Source organism: Arvicanthis niloticus, chromosome 1 (assembly GCF_011762505.2).
Source record: "Arvicanthis niloticus isolate mArvNil1 chromosome 1, mArvNil1.pat.X, whole genome shotgun sequence".
NCBI classification, from domain to species: domain Eukaryota; kingdom Metazoa; phylum Chordata; class Mammalia; order Rodentia; family Muridae; genus Arvicanthis; species Arvicanthis niloticus.
Window position 1 is genome coordinate 114310209 of NC_047658.1, and position 17570 is coordinate 114327778.

The following is a 17570-nucleotide window of genomic DNA, read 5'->3' on the forward strand; positions in this document are numbered from 1 at the left end:
TATATGTATGTATATATATTTGGTTTTTCAAGACAGGGTTTCTCTGTATAGCCTTGGCTGTCCTGGAACTCACTCGGTAGACCAGGCTGGCCTTGAACTCAGAAATCCTCCTGCCTCCCAAGTGCTGGGATTAAAGGCGTGTGCCACCACTGCCTGGCAAGTATATATATTTTTAATTTTAGATTCTATCCATGAGAAAATGTGATAATGATCTTTCTGAGGTCAGCTTACGTTTTGTTAGGATGATCTTCTAGTTCTAACCATTTGCTTACAAATGACACCATTTTATTGTCCTTTATACCTCAAAACTACATTGTATATGTGTACCATGCTGCCTTTGTCCATTCCTCTGTCGGACTTTTTCATTCTTCTGGCCTGTTCTACTGTTCCTGACCTTTCTATTCATTCATCTGTTTGTCATTCGTCAGCATGACATGTCAACCCTGTGCCACATTCTCTAACCCTTTAAACATGTAAGTGGATCAAGCAGCCACAGGTCCTTGACTGCACAGACAACAAATTAGCTGCTTAGAATAGGTCAGCAACAAGAGTAAGGTCAAGGGACTTGTCCAGGGTTCGACTTCTGTCCAAGGCCAAGAGCCAGTAGAACTGGCCAGTAGAAAAGGCCCGGGAGGACTGTGACACCATCCACTGCTCAGACCCTCGTGGGTCCCAGGCAAGCATCTCCATTTTAGAGAGGCTTCCAGTCAATCGTGTGGAGTGTTAGCAGCTAGCGCCCTCATCCTTGGTTTTCATGAATGTTTATCACATCCTATTACAGACCAAGGGTCTTATGCATATAGGTGGCTGTGCGGGGGTGGGGGTGGGGGTGGGGTGACAATTACAACTGTCTCCGAGATGCCTTGTGGAAAGGTCTCACTAAGAAGGGGAGATTCAGCCCCAGCTTGAAGGAGGCCCGAGAGAGTATGTCAAAGAAGAGGAAGGCTGAGAGCCCTTTTCAGTGGAGCAGGAAGCAGGACATGAGGTCAGAGGAGAAGGGCGGTACTGTGAGGGCTCAGGCAACAGAAAAGACTCGGCCTCTTCCTTTTTAATTTTTAAAGAAAGGAAATTTGTTCGTTGCAGTTTAGAGACAGGGAAATTTAAATCTAAGCCCCGGCATCTGCTGAGGACCTTCTTGCCCCACCATCCCGAGGCAGAGAGGCAGGAGAGCAGGATTAGGGTTTTGATTAGTGTAGCAGGGGCCCATCGCGCAGTCAAAAGCCCATTGTTCCTTCTCCTGGGCAAGAGGAGGCTGCGGTTCTGATTCATGGCTGTAAACAACTCTGGAGAGAGCAGACAAACAGGCTTCAGGGCCTGGTGAGTCACTTCTGGGGGCCGGGCCTCCCTATTTTGGGTTATTCTTATTCTGACTAGGTTTAGGTGGCTGCTACAGCCACTGTAGCCTGGGACTGCCACCTCGTGGCCACGTTCTCAATGTGGCCTCACAACTTGTCAGGGTAGGTGGAAATGAATGAGAATTTGCTATGGACTGGCTGGTCAAGCAGGGCCTTGATCCTTGCTCACTAAGGTCTCTCTACGAGAGGCTCACCAAACTAGGACTCAGCTGCCATCCTCTGTGACCCAGCATGGCTGTCACTATCTAGGCACAGAACTCAGGCTAGCTGTGGCTGTCAACCTGCCCCTAGAGATTCCATACTTCTCAGGGCTCTTCCAGTCTCAGGGTCACAGACATTGGCTCACTCTTGCTAATGGTTGCCTGAAGTCTGGGCACTGGGCCACCACTCACCCTCCAGCCAGGGTTAAACATTAGTGGGAGGTTATCGGGTTTGGAAAGGGGGTGGGGAATCTCACTTGCAACAGTCTCCTGCGGGCCTTCGTGGAGTACCAGTTCCCACCGGAGCCCATAAAATGCCTGTGGAAGAGTTTGTGGCTGGCTGGATCTCTGGTGAGACATTTTTCTTCTTTCTGTCAGATCACCCCTAGGGGTGGGTGGCTTCCCCGGGAGGATGGGTGCAGAGAGGAGTTGTTCCCTCTGCAGCACCCAGCAGCCAGCTGTCCCCAGAGCCTTCTCAGAATGGCTAAGGAGGCAGAGGGGAAAGACGCAAGGAGGGACTGCTTCTGTATCCCAAGACCATGCTCCAGAGAGTGGTGGGGATCTGACAGCCAAGGCCCAGCCTCACCCAAGCCCTTCTCCCAGGCCAGTGTGAGGGGCTCAGAACACATCCACCTTTGATCTCTCCGGCTGTCCTTATTTCACCTTTGGAAATCTGCCCTACCTGTCGATGGGTGCACTCCTGAGCCTTGAGAAAGGACACTGTGAACCTGCCCCTGGTGATGCACCCCAAACCCCAGAAACAGCATCTTCTGCAGAGAATAAGACAAGCCAGTGGGTGGCTTTCTCTGTTGGGTCCGGCAGGACGCTAAGAAGGGCTTCCTGCTCTGTGCTGATAATTGTGACAAGGTAGAAGGCAGGAGGAAGCAGCCAGCAGAGCCTGTTCCCAGTCAAGGCCACAGAACTCTTCGAGGAAGGCAGAAGTACGCTGACACAGTTAGGAGTAGTAGCCACTCATTCTAGAGCAATGACTCTCAGCCTTCCTAATGCTGTGACCCTTTAATACAGTTCCTCATGTTATGGTGAACCCCAACTATAAAAATTATTTTGTTGTTACTTTATAACTAATTTTGTTACTGTTATGAATCGTTACATAAATATCTGATATGCAACCCCCAATGGAGTCACCACCCACAGGTGGAGAACTACCAGTCTAGAGCCTCAGCTTCCACAGTCAGAGCTGAGGATAGTGTTACACCTGGTTCTTTCCTATTGTGTGTGTGGCCTCAAGTGAGGCCATGGGTCCTCCTCCTTTGTCCCAGCACTTTTGTGACCCAGTACCAGGGATGGTAGAGAAGCTGTGTAAGGCAGCTGAAATATCTGTACAGCCACAAGAATGTAGGTGGTGGGTGTCTAAGTCCATGCAGCCTTCCTGCTCCAGCCTGTACCCTTCCTTCCTCTAGCATAGACTTGCTTCCTAGACTTGGCACACAGGCCTCACTCATACCACCTTCTTGCCACCGCAGGAGCCGTGGGCCTGGTCCTGGGACACCCATTTGACACTGTAAAGGTGAGTGTAGCAAAGACACCAGAGGAATAGATGGTCTGGCTGGAACCTGGGAGAGAGACTGGGCCTGGCTGACTGGGTTGGCTCACTGGTGCCTGCCAGCATCTGCTGCGTGAATGACCTGGCTGTCACTGTGGGAGCAGCCCTGGCTTGCCCATCTGCCTCACATGCCCAGTACTTTCCATTCAGGTGCGGTTACAGACCCAAAACACTTACCAGGGCATTGTGGACTGCGTAGTCAAGACTTACCGCCATGAGTCAGTAGGTAGCCCACTTCTTTGGGGTAAAAATCATCTGGGGCAGGTGGTGCCTGTTTCCTTTTGCTTGTTGCTTGCTAACAACTTCTAAGTCTTCACCTCTGAGGTTTTCTGAGAGTCATTTAGCACCTCAAAAGTGGAGTTGAGGTCCTCACAGCCTCCTCCACCTGCTCTGTCTGCCTGGGACAGGACTTGGGTAGAAGTGCTGTACAGCTCAGAGGCCTGGCCAGAGCTGGAAGTGGGACACAGAAGCCCACCATGACTAACGGTGCTACCATGTTGTTCTGCAGGTCCTGGGCTTCTTCAAGGGAATGAGTTTCCCCATTGCCAGTGTAGCCCTGGTCAACTCCGTCCTGTTTGGAGTGTACAGCAACACACTGCTGACTCTAACAGCCACTTCCCATCAGGAGCGACGGACCCAGCCACCCAGCTACACAAACATTTTCATAGCAGGTTGTACTGGGGGCCTCCTGCAGGTGAGAGGGTTGTGCATGGGCACACGTGCAGGTGGCACAGTGATGCATCTGAGTCCTCCACCTCCAGGGACTCCCAACTCTGCATAAGGGCTTCCTAAGCAGTGCTTAGAGACGTTGCTTCCATTGGCCTAACCATGCGTGCCTGGCCAGGCTGGAGGTAAAAGGTTATGGAGACCAGGGGTTGGGAGGTGGGGCAAAAAGCAGAGAGTTGGGGGTCATTGTGAAGAAGCTGCCAGGCAGAAGCAGCCAATGCCTGCTCTCAGGTTTGTCAACCTTCAGAGGTTTCGACCAGTCCCAGAGTTGTGGGAAGACTATGCAGCATGGTGACCTTTGACCTTGAGGAACTGTCATACTCAGTAGAGTTGAGTTTTGTCCTGAAGTGATCCTAAAGTGGTCCTAGAGATCATCCTACCTGCTCAACCAGGCCTTTGCCTGCAGTACTGGGTAAGCATAATCTCTGAGCCTTGTCTGAGGTCACAGGTCACAGATGCCACGGTCGGCCAATCACTGCGTGAGTCGTTCCCATCATCTATTTCAGTCTTTGTTCTCAGCCCTGGAGTGAGCAGGTTTCTGTGGGGTGTGGTGAAGACTAGAGGAGCTTCTGGGCCCAGAAGGGACCTGATCTAAAGGGAGTGTCTGAGCCGACGGAACCAAGGGACAGGTGCCAGCTCAGCCCCACACCCCAGATGGGCTCCTGGGTGACCCTCTAATGGGTACCTGCCCTGATGCCACTGATACTTCATAGGGCAGAGAGCAAGCTCAGAGGACAAAGTCAGGGTGTGCACAGGAGCGGTTAATGATTACAGAGGCTACGGAGAGAGCGAGAGCGCTGGCTTCTCTTCCCTTCTCCTCTTCCTCCTCTCCCACCTCCTTCTATTTTTTTTTTGTTGTTGTTGTTGTTGTTTTGTTTGTTTTTGTTTTTTGAGACAAGGTTTCTCTGTGTAGCCCTGGCTGTCCTGGAACTCACTCTGTAGACCAGGCTGGCCTCGAACTCAGAAATCTGCCTGCCTCTGCCTCCCAAGTGCTGGGATTAAAAGCGTGTGCCACCACTGCCCGGCTTTCTTCTATTTAAAAAAAAAAATATTTACTTGTTTTTTCATTTTATGTGTATGAGTGCTTTGCCTACATATATATCTGCAATGCCTCCTGAAACAGAAGTTACTACAGATGGTTGTGAGCTGCTGTGTGGGTGCTGGGAGCTGCACTGCAGTCCTCTGCGAGCAGCGCGTGTTCGCTGTCTCTCCAAACCCTTTCGTTTAGTGTTTTCAAAACAGGATCTTTTTTTTTTTTTTTTTTTTTTTTTTTCCTTCGGTTTTTCGAGACAGGGTTTCTCTGTGTAGTCCTGGCTGTCCTGGAACAACTCACTCTGTAGACCAGGCTGGCCTCGAACTCAGAAATCCGCCTGCCTCTGCCTCCCAAGTGCTGGGATTAAAGGCGTGCGCCACCACTGCCCGGCTCTCAAAACAGGATCTTGTATGTAGTCCTGGTTGGCCTGTAATTCACTACGTAGATCAGACTAATCTAAAACGTATGACTCAGCCATCTGACTGTGATCTAAAACTTACGACAAAATCCTCTTGCCTTTTTCCCAAATTCTGGGATTATAGTCATATGCTACCCACCCAAGCTTAATGTTCCTTATTATAGTCACATTTCTTAAACTCAGAGGCCTGTACCCCTCAAAAACAGGAAGAACCTCGGTAAAGTGACCTGACTTAGGCCCAGCCAGGCTCTACTTCTCAATTGTCTCCTCCTCATTTCTCTGAAAAGCAGAACCAGGAACTGCTATGGCCACAAATGGTGCCTGGGTTCAGGAACCTGCTGAAGCCAGGCTGTACTGGGACATCTGTCAACAGGGGTTTGGAGCCAATTGTGTTTCAATGAGGAAATGAGAGGAAGGGACAGGAGCTGAAGGCTTCTGTTGGCAAAAGCTTTGCTTGCGGCCTAGTTGAAGCTGCCCTGGTTAGGGGTTAAGTAACCTTTTAGGCTTCGTGGTTCCCAACCACGAGATGCCTCTGCTTCAGCCCTGGAACTCCAGGTCAAGAGCCCACCCCGGGAATGTCTCAGCTCAGCCCTGCTGGCAGGCTCTGGGAGAAACATTAGCCCCATCTTACAAAGGGGCTCCACTCTCTGCTGTGGCAGAAGCATACAATGTGGCCTGTACTCGCTAAAACCCAGCACTAGGCAGCTCCCAGCCCCTCCACTAACAACCAGACCTAGAGCTGAACAAGGGTTCACATGCTTCTAGCCAGACCCAGATACCAAGTGCACACCAATGACAAGTCAGCTTCAGCCAGGACCCTGTCTCTGTCTCCCAAGTGCTAAGGTGACAGTATGTGTGTGACACTGCCAGCAGTTTTCTTTGATTTTTTAAAAAATGATTTATCTTAATTCTAAAATTAAATCTAAATTCTGCCTATGGAAGCCAGAAGTGGGTGTATGATACCCTGCAACTGCAGTTACAGGCAGCTGTGAGCTATCCCAGATGGGTGCTGGTATCCAGACTCAGGTCCTTTAGACAGGAGTATAAACTCTTATCCACTGAGTCATCTCTCCAGCCCTGGTTGTTTTTTGTTTTTCTTTTGTAATAAATGTTTTAAACTTAATTATTCTTTTACGCATATGGGTTTTGCCTGTATGCATGTGTGTGCACCATGTGCATGCCTGGTGCCTACCACAGCCAGAAGAAGGTGTTGGATCCCCTGCACCTGGAGATACAGCTGGCTATACAGAGCTACCATGTGGATGCTGGGAATTGAGTCTAGGTCCTCTGGAGACATAGCTTAACTGTTGATCCCCTATCTCTCCAGCCCCAGTAACTGGGTTATTGAGATAGTTTCATTCTGCTGTAGCTCACACTGGCCTGGAGCTCAATTTGTACCTTTGGCTGGCCTTGAACTCTTTGAAGTCTTTAGTTTACAGGCAGGAGCCCAGCACACCCAGCTAAAACCTCATTTGAGCTTCTCTTGCTTTGTCTGGAGACAGGGTCTCACTCTGCAGCACTGGCTGGCATGGGGTTTGCTCTGTAGACCAAGATGGCCTTGAAGTCACAGAGATCTGCCTGCCTCTGCCTTCCTAGTGCTGAGATTAGAGGCACATGTCACCCTGGCCAGCTAGCTGCTTGACGTAGTTACATCCCTGACTCAAACCTCACTGGTGTGGTAACCTCTTCTCCACATCCTCTCAGCTCAGTCCAGTACCACCCCAGATCTGTGTCCTGGCTGTCTAAGGGCTCTAGTGCCTACCAAATCCCACCTGTTACCACCATCTCACCCCTCTAAGCCTTTTTGGTCAGAGGCAGGGAAGGGTGCCCTGGGGCTTCAGAGGGGTGTGATGCAGAAGGGAGAGCGACTCTGTGATGTTCGGTCTCTTCTGCAGCTTCAGCTCCTTACTGTTGCCTGCTGCTGAATCTTTACAGGGAGCCCAGGAGCCTAGTCACACATGTCCTTGAATGCCTGTGCCTGCTATCTCAGGAGGAGGGGCCCATGCTGAGCCTATCACGCCTGATAATAAGGGAGGCAGCATGTTCTCAACTGCACCCAGACAGTTGGCCAAACCCAGCCATGTATGTGGGAGGCTGGGAGTTGATGGCAGGAGCCTCTCTGGCCTGTTGTGATTATAAACAGACATTTTCCAAGCCCAAGCCCCACCCAGTCCCCTCCATGTCTTTCCCCACAGGCTTACTGCCTGGCTCCTTTTGACCTCATCAAAGTCCGTCTGCAAAACCAGACAGAGCCAAAGATGCAGATAGGAAGCTCTACACCTCGGTACCGGGGGCCTGTGCACTGTGCAGCTTCCATCTTGAGAGAAGAAGGACCCCAGGGTCTGTTCAGAGGATCCTGGGCCCTGGTATTGAGAGACACTCCTACGCTGGGAATGTACTTTGTCACCTATGAAGGACTATGTCGCCAGTACACACCAGAAGGCCAGAATCCCAGTGAGTAGGGTGAGGTGGGGTAGGGAGGGGGTACAGCAGAGGCTAGGGAGGGAACTACAGGCAGGGAAGGAAAGGTGCTCTGTTCTAGTCTGACTCAACACTGGCTCCCTCTGTCCTAGGTTCAGCCACAGTTCTGGTGGCAGGGGGCTTTGCAGGCATAGCCTCCTGGATCACAGCCACCCCCTTTGATGTGATCAAGTCCCGGATGCAAATGGATGGGCTGAAGGGGAGAAAGTACGGAGGGATGCTAGACTGTATGGCAAGCAGCTTTCGGCAGGAGGGGATAGGGGTCTTTTTCAAGGGCATGACACTCAACAGTGCCCGTGCCTTTCCTGTCAATGCTGCCACCTTCCTTAGCTATGAGTACCTGCTGCGTTTGTGGAGATGAGCCTGGCCAGGTGATACTGGCAACTCCACAGCAGAATCATGGCTGATAGCAGCTTGCAAACCAAGCTAAAGCACCCAGCTTTCAGGTGTAAAAGCAAGAGGCGCCTTGTATCATCCAGGGAGCTAAGGAGCCAACATGCAAGAAATCAATGAACCTGGCCCTGTACAGACTCCAAGACACACCCCACCTCCAGCCCTCCTCACCAGGCCGCTTCTGCCAGGAAGCAGGGGCACAAAGTACATAAAAACCATCTAGGCCACCATGCCATAGCTGCCCCGCTGAAGGAGCGTTCAGAGACTAGTCACTGTCCTGGTATCACCCAACCCTGGAGTTCAAATTATTCCCTGGACAGAAGAATGACTTTTGTCTTCTTTATGTCCAGAATTCTTCAGGGAAACCCAGGTTCTAGGCCCCTGGCTGTCCGGCCTCACTAGGTGGCCTTTTCTTTGTTACTTCCTAGTGTGGGCCCTCATGTCCCAGGAGTGCCGTGGGTGTGTAATTGTCCTCCAGTGGCCTACTCTCCTCAAGATCCAGGCAGAGCTCTTTATCTAGGGGTCCTTCCAGCCCCATCTGTGCTGACTGTTGGGTACCCCAGCCCCCAGTCCTCCTGGCTACCTCAGTCATACCACTGTGTAGTGCTTTGTGTTTCTTTTTTTTTTTTTCTTCTCTCCTTTGAGTCTTTAGTTTGTGCAAGTCTTGTGGTCAAGGCTGTACTTCTGTCCCTTGAATAGATACATGCAATAAAGTCTCATTTGATGCAGTACTGATGATCCCTTTCCGTCTCTGTTCCCACCACACACGTGGTGGCTGTGAGCCTTCTAACCCCTATGTCCCCTGGCCCCTCTCCAAGTTGTCTCTTCCTCACATCTTTCCTTACTTTTGTCTGATTATCCATTTCAACTGCTAAATTAGATTTTTAAAACTGCCTGAGGGGCTGGAGAGATGGCTCAGTGGTTAAGATCATTGGCTGTTCTTCCAGAGGAACCAGGTTCAAATCCTAACATCCACAGGGCAGCTCATTCATCTGTAACTCTGGTGGATCTGGTGCCCTCTTCTGGTACCTGTGGGAACTGCATGCACTTGGAGGCAAAATACCGGTATACACAAAATAATAATAAAAATATTTTGAGGGAGGGTTTGGTTTATCCATGTAGCCCTGGCTGTCCTGGAACTCACTCTGTAGTTCAGGTTGGCCTTGCTAGGCTGATCCACCAGGCTATACCTCTTGAGTACTGGGATTAAAAGCATTAGCCCAGCGTAAAAATACTAACAACAACAACAAAAAAAAAAAATGGTTGAGAGTTGGGCAATGGTGGCACACACATTTAATCCAGCACTCAGGAAGCATAAGCATGCAAATATCTAAGTTCAAGGCCATCGAAAAACCATAGATAGGTAGGTAGGAAGGTAGGTAGGTAGATATTAGACAGACAGATAGACAGACTTTACTCTTTCATAGCCTCTCATTACTCTGAGCTCCTTACCCCAGCAGGGGATGCCGTAGACATTTGCTCTTGACGAATGCCTTAACCAGATGTGCTGAACACATCTGGGTCTCTCCCACAAGGATTTGCTCATGCTGTTTTCCCTGAATTTGTACTTACCCATCTTTCAGTGCTTGGCTCCTTCAAGACATCTTTCTGGTTTTTTTCTAGTTATGTCAATGTTTCTGAAGCACCTGGAGGGTTTGTTCAAGTAGTGTGCTGAGTTAAACCTCAGGGTTGCTGACTCAGTCGGTTTTTGGAAGGTAGGAAGATATATATTTCCCTAAATTCCCAGATGCAGGTGTGGGCCACACACTGAGAACCACTAGACATGTTTTTCGAGTCACCCCTCTTCCTTGGTCTGTAATTACATGCTCGCCTCTGAGTGTCTTTTCTAGGTGATTCTGATTATATCTGCCTCTCTAAACCATGAACTCTGCCTTTAATCCCTTAAAATGCCTTTAAGCACTTGGGAGGCAGAGGCAGGCGGAGCTATGTGAGTTCCAGGCTAGCCTGGCCTACAGAGCAAGTACCAGGACAGCTGAGGCTATGCAGAGAAACCCTGTCTCAACAAAACAAAACAAACAAAAAAAAAACCCCACAAACCAAACCAAAAACCCCAAACCATGAACTCCATGGAGCAGACTTCACGCCTAACTCCAAACCAAACCAAAAACCCCAAACCATGAACTCTATGGAGCAGACTTCACACCTAACTCCAAACCAAACCAAAAACCCCAAACCATGAACTCCATGGAGCAGACTTCACGCCTAACTCCAAACCAAACCAAAAACCCCAAACCATGAACTAACTCCATGGAGCAGACTTCACGCCTAACTCCAAACCAAACCAAAAACCCCAAACCATGAACTCCATGGAGCATACTTCACGCCTAACTCATTATCATCAAAACTAGAGCTGCACAGTGGGCTGTCCAAGAAATAGTTCTCAGAGTCTAGGGATGCAGCTTAGTTGGTAGAGTGCTTGTCATGTAAAAAGCTCTGGATTGATCCCCTGTATCATATACATGGGGCATGGTGACACACACCTATAATCCTAGCACTAGGTAGGTGGGGCAAAAGATCAGAAGTTCAAGGTTTGTTAGATATCAAGTTCAAAGCTAGACTGGGTTACAAGAGACCCTGTCTCAGAAAAATAAAGTTTTACAAACATAACGTTAAGCTTGGTAACTGAGCAAGATGTGAGGAAATTTCCCAAAGTCCCAGAAATAGGGGACATGAGGCAAGGCTATGGGGCCAGGGCTGCCTCCTGGAGTAGATGCTGCCTCCACAACCTGAGACACACAGAACCATGGGGAGAGAACCTTGCAAACAGCATACTAAACCTTGGGTTCTTAGGTCTTGGGGAAGCTGAGTCCAAGACTCAGAAACTGAGCCAAGATCCTCAAGGGACTACACAAGGACAAGGTCAGACTGGAAAACCTCCAGCCACCAGGAAAAGAAAAAGAAGACTGCTTCTCTCCCACATGGTCTGGCTCCCTTAGAGAACCAGGAACCATATTCCTGATCCCTAGAGCCTGTTTCTGAGAAGCTAACATTGCATCTTTTTCTGCCCCCTTCTGTTCAGAAGAAGTAATTACACATTTCTCTAGAAATGTGAGGTTTAGATTGGACCGGTGAAGAATTACCCAGTACAGATATAACACCTATGATGAAATGAGCAGAGTACCTAAACATATAGCTCCCTCTCTCCTTTCTTTGAGACAGAGTGTCACACCCAGCTCTGAGTAGACATCTTTCACGAAAAAGATACAGATAGCCAGCAAGAGCTGGACAAGGGGCTGGACCAGGTGTTGTGAGCCTTTAATCTCAGTCGGAGGCAAAGGCAGGAGATCTGTGTGAGTTAAAGGCTAGCCTGGTTTACATAATGAGTCCCAGGTCAGCCAGAGGTTCGTGGTGAGACTCTCAAAACAACAACAAGAACTAAAACCAACCAACTAACCAACCAACAAAAGAGCTGGGCAAGGCAGTGCACATCTGTAATCCACCATTCTGGATACTGTAGGCAGACAAAAGTTGAAGGCTAACATGGGTTAAATACAAAGACACAGGAACTTTAAATGACTTTCAACATTAAGACAAATAAAATGAAAAATGGTGCATTATGTCACCTCTCAGCTCCATTAGAATGGCTGTAATACAGGCAAAAGACAGTCATGGAGAGAGCCCAGTGGTAAGAACACCTTTAATCCTAGCATTTGGGAGGCAGAGGCATTTCTGAGTTCAAGGCCAGCCTGGTCTACAGAGTGAGTTCCAGGACAGCCAGGGCTACACAGAGAAACCCTGTCTCGAAAAACCAAAAACCAAAAACCAAAAAAAACAAAAAAACCAAAAACCAAAAACACCAAAAACCAAAGTAAAAATAAATAAATCTAAAAAAAAATTAGTAAAACCTTCCAGTCTTTAAAAAAAAAAAAAAAAAAAAAAAAGACAAAAGCAAAAGGGTTTAGTGGTCCTGGTTTCATTCCCAACCGAATGAATGAATAACTCATCAGCACCCTGTTCCCCTTTGTGTCACACTAGCATCCAACCTCTTACTGGGGAGAACACAGTTCAGCTCCGAGTGCCACAGTGACTGATAAACTTGACATGAAACAGATAAGAGCTACAGGGTATCTGCCAATATAAACAAGTTTCCCGTGTAATGAATGACCTGGTCATAGGTCAAAGTACTAGACCTCAAATGGCTCTCAGTTAAGTGTCCCATTACAGTGTGTGTAATATACCCATACTACAAACACCTATAGACAACTGCTGCTAATACAGGGTTACAGCTGTTTAATTTACTGGGCTCTCAGAACATCTCACCTCCACATATGCCACACTCAGGCGTGCTCCCTCTCTCCAGTTGGCCCATGCTTGCTATCCTTCGGTTTGCTACCCTTTTCACTTTTCTCTCTATTCAGCGGTCTAATATCAAACCTCACCACTGGGTGGTGAGACAGCTCAGCAGGTAAAAGCACTTGCCACAAAGGCTTGGACACCTGAGCTTGGTTTCCAGAACCCACATAGAGGAGAAAGGAGAGAACCAAGTGAGTGTGTGTGTGTGTGTGTGTGTGTGTACACGTGCGCTTCCCCCACCCCACATAAACAATAAATAAAAATTAAAGAGAAAAACAAGGTTGGGCATGGTACCATACACCTTTAATCTCAGCACTCAGAAGGTAGAAGCAGGTGGCTCTCTGAGAATTTAAGGCCAGCCTGCTCTACATAGTGAGACCCTGTCTCAAAACCAAAAACAACACTCCCCCAATCCCCCACCAAACAACAGCAAAACCAGCTCACCTCTACTGGGTTTCACTAGGCTTTGTGGGGCCAAAGCACTCTGCACAAGCTTGTCATTGCTTTCTGGTCCTGCTTGGCAGAGATGTCATCTTTGCAATCTTGTCTCATAGGAGGTTGTGATAAAAGGAACTGTGGTGAAATGAATGAATGGATGAAAAAGTGAAGTGAATGAACGACTATTCCAGAGGTCATTGCTCTCTCTGCCTTTGGTCTCTGCACTACACACAGTCTGATGCTGAAGTGATAAGAACTGCAAAGGTCTGGGTCACCTGAGACCTGTCTTCAAGTTTTCTTCTTGTAAGTGTGGTCCGAGAAGGGTCCGTGTGTGAAGGATTCTTCCTGATAAAAAAGACTTCATCCTTCTCTCATGTAAACCATGAATTGAGAAGGTGGGGGGCAGCTCAGTACAGCACTAGCTCAGTAGGCTCAAAGCCCTGGGTTAATCCCCAACATCACATAAATCAGAGAAGGATGGCAAACCCCTGTAATCTTGGCCCTGGCAGGGGAAGGCAAGCAGATTAAGACATTCAAAATCATCTTCAGTTATAGAGCCAGCCCAGTATTCAAGACCACATTCCAAAAAGAAAGTAAAAAGAAACTCCATACCCTGACTTTGTGGTAAAAACTTTATTTCCTGAAGTTGAAGTGGTTTTGACACAAAATTCAAGGATTGGGGCCACTGTCAGAAAGTCCACCTTTCTAGGTGCTACACTATTTAGACTAACTCCCCACAAAGCTCTAGAAGGTTTACCAGGGCCTAGAAGCTACACAAGCCCAGATTCCCACTCCTGAGGAACCATCTGTAGAAACTCTAGGCTTAAACAACTTTTACCCTGACCTTAGACTTTGTGTTCCAACTTCCTTCCCGTTTACACCCTCTACATACTATTTCCACAGGAAAGAGCCAGTCTGCCTCTGGAGAGGCGTTTCCATGGGAAACAGGAGAGGGAAACTACAGGCAGCCATGCCTCCTCACAGACAGCAGAGCTGCTCCACCTCCATCTCACAGTCATAGAATTTCTCAAAGAGTTCTGGAGAGGTGCTGTTACATTCCAGCCACCTCCTCAAGGTGCACAGTGCCCTCAGGGCATCGGCTTTGGTGGGCAGGGGCTCAAAGCTATCTTCTTCCCTCCCATTGTCTTCAGCACCATTCTCCTCTTTGCACACTCTGGGTCCTGGGTCCTCATCCTCCAGGTCCACAAAGTGAGAAAACTCCTCTTGGCTCAGGCCACTAGGGACAGGTGACATCTCAGTGTCTTTGTCCAGAGACAAGGGTGTTTTGCCTGGAGCGAGCCCTTCTTGAATGAAGCTGCTCAAAATGAGCTGGCGAGGGACCTTAGCCCAAGCTGCAGCCACCATATGCAGAGCATCCAAAACTGTGATGCTGTCCCTGGCCTCAGCCAGTGAGGTGCCCTCTTTTCCACTCTGCATAGCGGCCAGTTTGCTCAGCAGACGGTGACGGTAATGGGCCTTAAAGGCCAAAACCACAGAGCCAGGCAGGGAAGGAGTGGTGCTGGAGGCAGAGAGAGGCAGTAGTCGCACATGGTGGAGTCCAGGAGGGATGGACCATTCCTCTACTACTCCAGAAGCCAGCAGCAAGGCTACCTGTCGGCCTTGCTGTCCCATGTCCTGGTCAAACTGTGCTAGCCACTCTGACCAGGGAATGGCTAGGTCAGGGTGATAAGAGGCAGGCAGTGCCTCACTGTTGACCCCAAAGAAGCATCTTGGGGCAGCCTGGAGCCCACCCACAAATACTCTTCGCTTTTCTGTGCCTCTGCTGTTGGCACACAGCAGTACTTGCAACCGATCACATTCAAACACCCTGCCAGGCACCGCTCGATACAACAAAGGTACTTCGGCACAGCCAAAAACATCTTCTGGTGAGAAGTCTTTAAGAGAAAGAGGTGGCTGGACCTGAGATGGGAGAACTGCAGGAGGAGGTTCAGGAGGGAAGAGAGGGACAAGGACCTGGCGAGCTCCAAAGCCTACATTGTTTCTGCGTTTCCATCGGACCAGCCAGCCAATGCTGGGCACAAAATCCTGGCCCATGAGATCGGCCAGTTCCTTGGCCTTGTGGAGCAACATGGGCCCCGTTACATCCCAGGCCTTGGCTCGGGCAATGTGGTACCAACAGAGTAGAGCCTCATCGATCCCACTGTATTTGGATTCACGCTTCCGCTTCCGCTCATGGTTGGCTGTGCCACTGCACCAGTCTGCCAACAGCTTCTCCTTATTCTTGCAGATACGTGAGATCTGGGGCTGTGAGACCTGGAAGCGCCGGGCCACCTCTGATTGGGACATCTTGGACTCATCCAAGAGTTCCAGCACCTGTATTTTCTCAGCCAGGGACAGGGCATGAAGCTTCTTCTTGGTGTTCAGCTCCATGATTCCTTGGGAACCTGCTGGGGTTAGAAAAGTAGGAGAGCGTGCCATAGGCTGAGGGCAAGAGGAATAGAAGAGTGCAGGACCCCTGAGGACAGAGCCATCAGCTGGAATGCAGAAGGCTAGAGGAGACCAGACCAGCTAAAAGAGATGGCCAGGCTGAGGGAGGAGAGTGCTAGATTGCCAGAACAGAGCTGGCAGAGTGTCTCTGGTCCGAGGCAAAGGGAATTCTGGGCTGGGGTGGAAGGATGACTAGAGGCCAAAGGGCAGCTGTAAAGACAAACAGGAGACAGCTGTAGAGACAACAAAGGAGCAACAACAGAGAGGCCTGGGGCTGAGGCTCAGTGAGGCAGGTGTAGGGGACACTCAGGGTGCCAGGGAGGAGACTCCTGAGAGATGAGGAGGAAGGCCTAGGTTGGATTTTGACGGTTGAATGAAGGAACAGAGTTGAGGTGAACAGGTGAGATGGTATAGACGACAAAGCCAGACGGATGGGGTCTGAAGGCGCTAGTCCAATTTGGTGCTGGCAGGGCGGGTGATAAAGCTAGTCAAGGAGAGTGAAGGTGCCAAGACGACAAAGGGCGACAGGGTGAGAAGGCTGAGGGCAGCAAAAGGGAGGAAGTGTCCTCTGCCGGGTGATAGCCTGGAGCTGTATCAGAGAGAAGAGAGCACCGGCCAGGACGCAGGCAGCTCGAGCTGGGCTCTGAGCCCCGGCTCGCTTCGCCTTGACCCTTAGTCAATCGGCTGGACCGACACAGGCATCGACCCAGCCAGCCCACCCACCCCGCCTCCTGCTCCACACCCACCTCTAGGCGCCGTCCCGCGGCTCCAGTCCCTGTCCCAGCCAGGTTCCTGGGCCTCGGCAGAACCAGAGAGGGACGGGCGCCGCGACCCCGAGGGCAGAGCGCGCCGAGGCTGCTCAGGAGCGGGCGCGCGCAAAGCAGGGCCCTGCGCGCCCTGCGCGCGCCGCCAGCGCCCGGGTCTTTCAAGGCTGGGAAAACCTGGTCGCTGCCCCTCCGCAGCCCCGCCTTAACAAACCTGATTAGCTATCAGAGGCAACTTGTCCCGCCTCCAACTGCATCTGATTGGATGCTGTGGAAGTGGCGGTTCGTCAGTCCTCTGGAGGCGCTTCCTGAGCGGAGGGGCGGGAGCTAGAGCAAGGGTCTGGCGGGAAGACCCGGTCTCAGTGCCTATTACTTGCTGACCGCTTGCCTTGCCGGCGACCTTGACACTTTCGACCCCATGTTAGTTATTTCCCATCTAACATTAAGTTCTGAACTAGGTGTAGATAACTTAGCCTTCCCTGCCCCTTAAACAGCCAGAACCCCACTTTCCCATAGGTTTTGAGCCCATCAATTTACCAGCGGATGCTGTCACTCTCTCCAAGCATTCTCCTGCAAACTTAAAATTTCCTTATTTTTGTTTTTTTTGTTTGTTTGTTTTGTTTTTCGAGACAGGGTTTCTCTGTGTAGCCCTGGCTGTCCTGGAACTCACTCTGTAGACCAGGCTGGCCTCGAACTCAGAAATCCGCCTGCCTCTGCCTCCCAAGTGCTGGGATTAAAGGCGTGTGCCACCACAGCCCGGCAAATTTCCTTATTTTTGTGGTCTCATTTGCACATTTCTTTTTGGCCCTCAAGACTACTCAGTTGCCAAGGATGACTGTGTGACTCCCTGTACTACTGGCCTACATAGCAGAACAGGCACTGCATGGTCCAGACCACTCTGAGTAGTAGGCCAGGGCTCGCTCAGCTTTCTATAGCAACAATGACCTCAGGGTATTCCAGAAACATCTGAAGGCACTTCAGGTGATACTTAAGTATTTAATTGAATTTAAAAAAAAAAAAAAAAAAAAAAAAAAAAAAAAAAAAAAAGGTCAGGCATAGTAGCCTGTAATTCCAGTACTCCAGGAGGGTGAGGCAGGATTACAAGTTTGAGGCCATCCTAGGCTACACAGAAAACAAAACAGTATCAAATACGTGTGCACATTCGTGTGAGTTTGTATGCTTTTTAAAAGTATGTGTGTAGGTACACACATGACATGACTAGTGTAGAAATAAGGGGACAGCTTTGTCTGAGGGGGTTCCCTTCCTCGTTGAGGCAGGGTTTTGCTGTGTAGCATACTCCCAGTTGGATGTTAAGCTTCCTGCAGATTCTGCCTCCACCTCCATGTCTCTCTAAAAGTGCTGGAATAACAGACACACAACATCCAGCTCCTTATCTGGGATACAGGGACAAAATTCAGGTCAGGTTCACATTCAAA

General features: G+C 49.7%; 2 protein-coding genes across 6 annotated transcripts; one reads left to right on the forward strand and one right to left on the reverse strand.

The window, feature by feature from the left end:
- Positions 1 to 933: 933 nt before the first annotated feature.
- On the forward strand, positions 934 to 8901 carry Slc25a45 (solute carrier family 25 member 45). 4 transcript variants are annotated; one of them, XM_034494721.2, is made up of 6 exons: positions 934 to 1906; positions 3040 to 3083; positions 3270 to 3341; positions 3628 to 3813; positions 7492 to 7750; positions 7870 to 8901. In XM_034494721.2, exons 1-6 carry the CDS (start codon positions 1870 to 1872, stop codon positions 8136 to 8138), a joined length of 867 nt encoding a protein of 288 aa, XP_034350612.1. In that variant the 5' UTR covers positions 934 to 1869; the 3' UTR covers positions 8139 to 8901. The 4 variants fall into 4 exon arrangements, with proteins under 4 accessions (XP_034350612.1, XP_076772021.1, XP_034350618.1 ...); XM_076915906.1 differs by having other exon boundaries at positions 938 to 1906; positions 2977 to 3083; XM_034494727.2 differs by having other exon boundaries at positions 938 to 1317.
- Positions 8902 to 13744: 4843 nt separating this feature from the next.
- Positions 13745 to 16325, reverse strand: Tigd3 (tigger transposable element derived 3). Of its 2 annotated transcripts, none has more exons than XM_076915919.1 (2): positions 16117 to 16325; positions 13745 to 15330 (listed from the first exon to the last, which is right to left on the reverse strand). In XM_076915919.1, the coding sequence occupies exon 2, from the start codon at positions 15311 to 15313 to the stop codon at positions 13901 to 13903; it is 1413 nt and encodes a 470-aa protein (XP_076772034.1). In that variant the 5' UTR covers positions 15314 to 15330; positions 16117 to 16325; the 3' UTR covers positions 13745 to 13900. The 2 variants fall into 2 exon arrangements, with proteins under 2 accessions (XP_076772034.1, XP_034368766.1); XM_034512875.2 differs by having other exon boundaries at positions 13745 to 15327; positions 16117 to 16245.
- Positions 16326 to 17570: the final 1245 nt, after the last annotated feature.

Excerpts from the sequence above, each read along its gene's own strand:
- Tigd3 (XM_076915919.1), bottom strand. The coding sequence starts at position 15,313 with ATGGAGCTGAACACCAAGAAGAAGCTTCATGCCCTGTCCCTGGCTGAG.
- Slc25a45 (XM_034494721.2), top strand. The coding sequence starts at position 1,870 with ATGCCTGTGGAAGAGTTTGTGGCTGGCTGGATCTCTG. Across the intron at positions 1,907-3,039 it reads TGTGGCTGGCTGGATCTCTG|GAGCCGTGGGCCTGGTCCTG; the intron begins GTGAGACATTTT and ends TTGCCACCGCAG. Across the intron at positions 3,084-3,269 it reads ACCCATTTGACACTGTAAAG|GTGCGGTTACAGACCCAAAA; the intron begins GTGAGTGTAGCA and ends CTTTCCATTCAG.